The 3,024-nt window shown below is 36.3% G+C and overlaps 1 protein-coding gene across 1 annotated transcript; it reads right to left on the bottom strand.

Moving 5' to 3' along the window:
- Nucleotides 1–297: 297 nt before the first annotated feature.
- LOC149193105 (uncharacterized) lies at nucleotides 298–2,598 on the bottom strand. Its single transcript, XM_089406545.1, has 2 exons — nucleotides 1,953–2,598; nucleotides 298–583 (listed from the first exon to the last, which is right to left on the bottom strand). The coding sequence occupies exon 1, from the start codon at nucleotides 2,567–2,569 to the stop codon at nucleotides 2,036–2,038; it is 534 nt and encodes a 177-aa protein (XP_089262671.1). The 5' UTR covers nucleotides 2,570–2,598; the 3' UTR covers nucleotides 298–583; nucleotides 1,953–2,035.
- Nucleotides 2,599–3,024: the final 426 nt, after the last annotated feature.

The following is a 3,024-nucleotide window of genomic DNA, read 5'->3' as shown; positions in this document are numbered from 1 at the left end:
GATTCAGCACGCTCGAAAACCCCTGTGACGCTTTCATTGTGCAGAAACTAGCTACCAAACTTGCGATTCCAATAAATTCCTGCCGGATTTCGACCGAAAAAACCCACCTGAAAGCTTTCAAAAAGTCGCGTTATAGACTATTTCAATCGTTAATCACTTCATCACATTCATTATTTTTATTATAAATTTCTTCTCACCAATTTCACTTGTATATTTATTTTACACATTTCTACTTTTTAAAGACTATTAAACCAAAAATAAATCGAAAATTATGATTCATGTGACGAGAAGCACAAGTAGAAAAATCATGATAACCACAAAATTTATAAGCTGACCATTTTCTCCAATGCCATTCGCAGCTACGAAAATGGAGGCGACAAAGGAAATCGAAGGAGCATTACCTTATATTTTTTACTTAATTTCGCTTGTACATATCAGATAACACTTGAATCAGAGCATTTACAGTGTGATAGATTTGCCATGAGAGTCGTAATTTCTTTCCAAGCTTCCTCATTTCCTTAGATTGTCGTAAATTCGTAAATTTAGAATTTTATTAATTCTGAAAAATCTTGCCCTTTGTCAACTGTGAATAATCAGTGAAGTGAAAATTAATTACATTTCACAAATTTGCTTGTTTGACAATAAACAAGTCTGAGAATTCTTACAGTTCATAATTTTCCATATATCATTCGCATGATCGACAGTAAACAAGTTGGAAAAGTCGGGCACATAGAAAAAGTAGCTTAAACTATCAGGAAAACTATTGCACATGGGAAGAAAAAAAAGATAGGTTAAGTCCTTATAAACATCAGGCTAAACTTGATTGATGTAAGATTGGTCTAATTCAACATATCGATCTCCTTCACTCAGCTGAATCTTCAGCTACTTCAATTTTTTAAAGGTCAAAATTCTCAGGTTTCAACAGGCTGAGTTTCTTGTTGATTTGCTCAATCAGAAATATTGACTTAACCGAGATGTTGAAAGACAGTATGAAGACCCTGCCAAGGTCTATCAGTATCAGTCTCTGCCCAGATATGAAAAAGAAGATGGTCTTTAATAATTAATATTATCTTATTAAGCCCTTAGTTCCCAATCTCCTGAGCATACACTATTGTACATCCCAATATTTATCATCTGAAAGGGATTCTTCTTCTGAATTTTACAATGTCCAATAAACCCTTGTAATGAAATACATCATCCTTTTTACTAGAAGTAATTGCATTCAGCTTGAAATTAGGGTTGTAATGAAATGCATCAACTTACTAGAAGTAATGCATCCAGCGTGAAATTAGGGTTTAAAATGGCCATGTTGAAATCAGTGAGAGACGCTCTCACATTCCAACTGTGATGGAAAAGATTATGCAAAACATTGGATTAAAAACAACAAAAAGAATGGCAAATGCTGGAAACTTCAATAGAGCACTCTTCAGACAGGAATACTTGTGCAAACACTGAGAGAGCCTCTTATGAAGGAACAGCAAGCCAACAAAGGGCAAAGCTAAATTAGAGTCAGAAAGACCTCAGGAAATCATATAGAGAAGATACTTGAAGAGATTTACAAATGAAGAGCAACAAGAGGTCCTTTAACACACTTCTATTAATTCAAAAATCATTGCATATGAATACAAATATATATATATCCATCTCATAAAACTTCAAGCTCTCCACGGACTACTCTTTTCATTGCTATCTGAGGTTTTCTCACATGTATATATTATCTTACATCTCTTACTTTCTTCCTAATACCTCTGTTACAGCTTATAACACTTCAGTTACATATTATGACAGCAATCTGAAACATCAACTTCATATAGAATCATGTTACACGGACAGGAGTCTCATCAATGACAGGAACATTTACCATAGATGTTAGAAGAATATTTGGTAAAAATAATTCAGAGAATAACTATGATGTCCCAATTATAATCATGGGATTGGTAGGAAGTGAATACCGTGGCAGGGAATATCACCAAAGAAAGCGGCAGAAACATTGCTGTACAGTTCTACCGAGCAAAAATTTCGCGTAGTCTTCGCACTAGCATTTTAGTGATGAAGCTACAGAACGCGCCCAGAGCTTCAGATGTTCTTTCATGTCCACTCCTGTTGCTTTCAGGCTGGGCAGTTCCCAGTTTTCCAAGGGTGATTCTCGAAACTCTATTTTCTTGTTGATATTATGATCGATTAATAAACGCTTCAATCCAGGCAGAATATCGAGTAGTCGCGGGCTCAATTTGTCGTGGCTGAAGTCAAAGCCAAGCTCCATAAAACCTTTTAGCTCTTGAAATTCCAGATCGGATGTAGTTATGGGGCCTCTCTTCTTCTTCATCTTCTGGCGCTGCTGGGATAGCTCCATTTTGGGCGGAATGGTGTCCAATTTCGGCAGTGTGTTTGGGTAGTAAACACCCAAAGTGCTGCTGTGAGGCACAAGGGACATGTCTGGAGCTGAGGACTTGCCTTGCCTTCTCTGAAAAAGTGGAACAAGGTGCTGGCCTCTAATGGAACCAGTTGAATCACTCATGGGAGATATTTCGGATGAAAGCAGAGGAAACTGAAGACTTGTGACTCTCATTATATCGAGTTGTGGTCGTGGTGGTTGCCTCTTTCGTAGGCAGTTGCCTTTATTGACAAAGGGGAATGAATTTAACAGGCTGGGCGATGCTTACTGTCTAGCTCGTACGAGGGGAAAGTAAAATAGTACGTCGACCAATCCAAGAAGGTAGATTATCAATTAAGAAACTGAAAATACCTGTCGACATTGCGTACAACGGAATGATGAATTTAAAAATAATGATAGTAGAGGTAGTGTGCCCATTAAGGTTAAATGGTATTAAAAGTTATTAACATTCCTGTCATGAGAAATATTTATTTATTTAGTTTGAGTTTTTTTTATTATTAAGCAACAAAGTTCTATTAAAAATAGAAGTTGTTTACAAAAGTCACCAATTCTGTGTATTTTTTAAAGATCAATAGGAGTCAAATGGGCTATATAATTGCATCTAGATGCAAAGGAATGCCTATAGAAGT

This window comes from Pinus tabuliformis, chromosome 2_2, assembly GCF_031772625.1.
Source record: "Pinus tabuliformis cultivar Carrire ecotype Pingquan chromosome 2_2, CPIR1, whole genome shotgun sequence".
Taxonomy (NCBI): domain Eukaryota; kingdom Viridiplantae; phylum Streptophyta; class Pinopsida; order Pinales; family Pinaceae; genus Pinus; species Pinus tabuliformis.
Note: the sequence above shows the minus strand (reverse complement) of the source record. Positions and strands in the feature narration are given on the sequence as shown.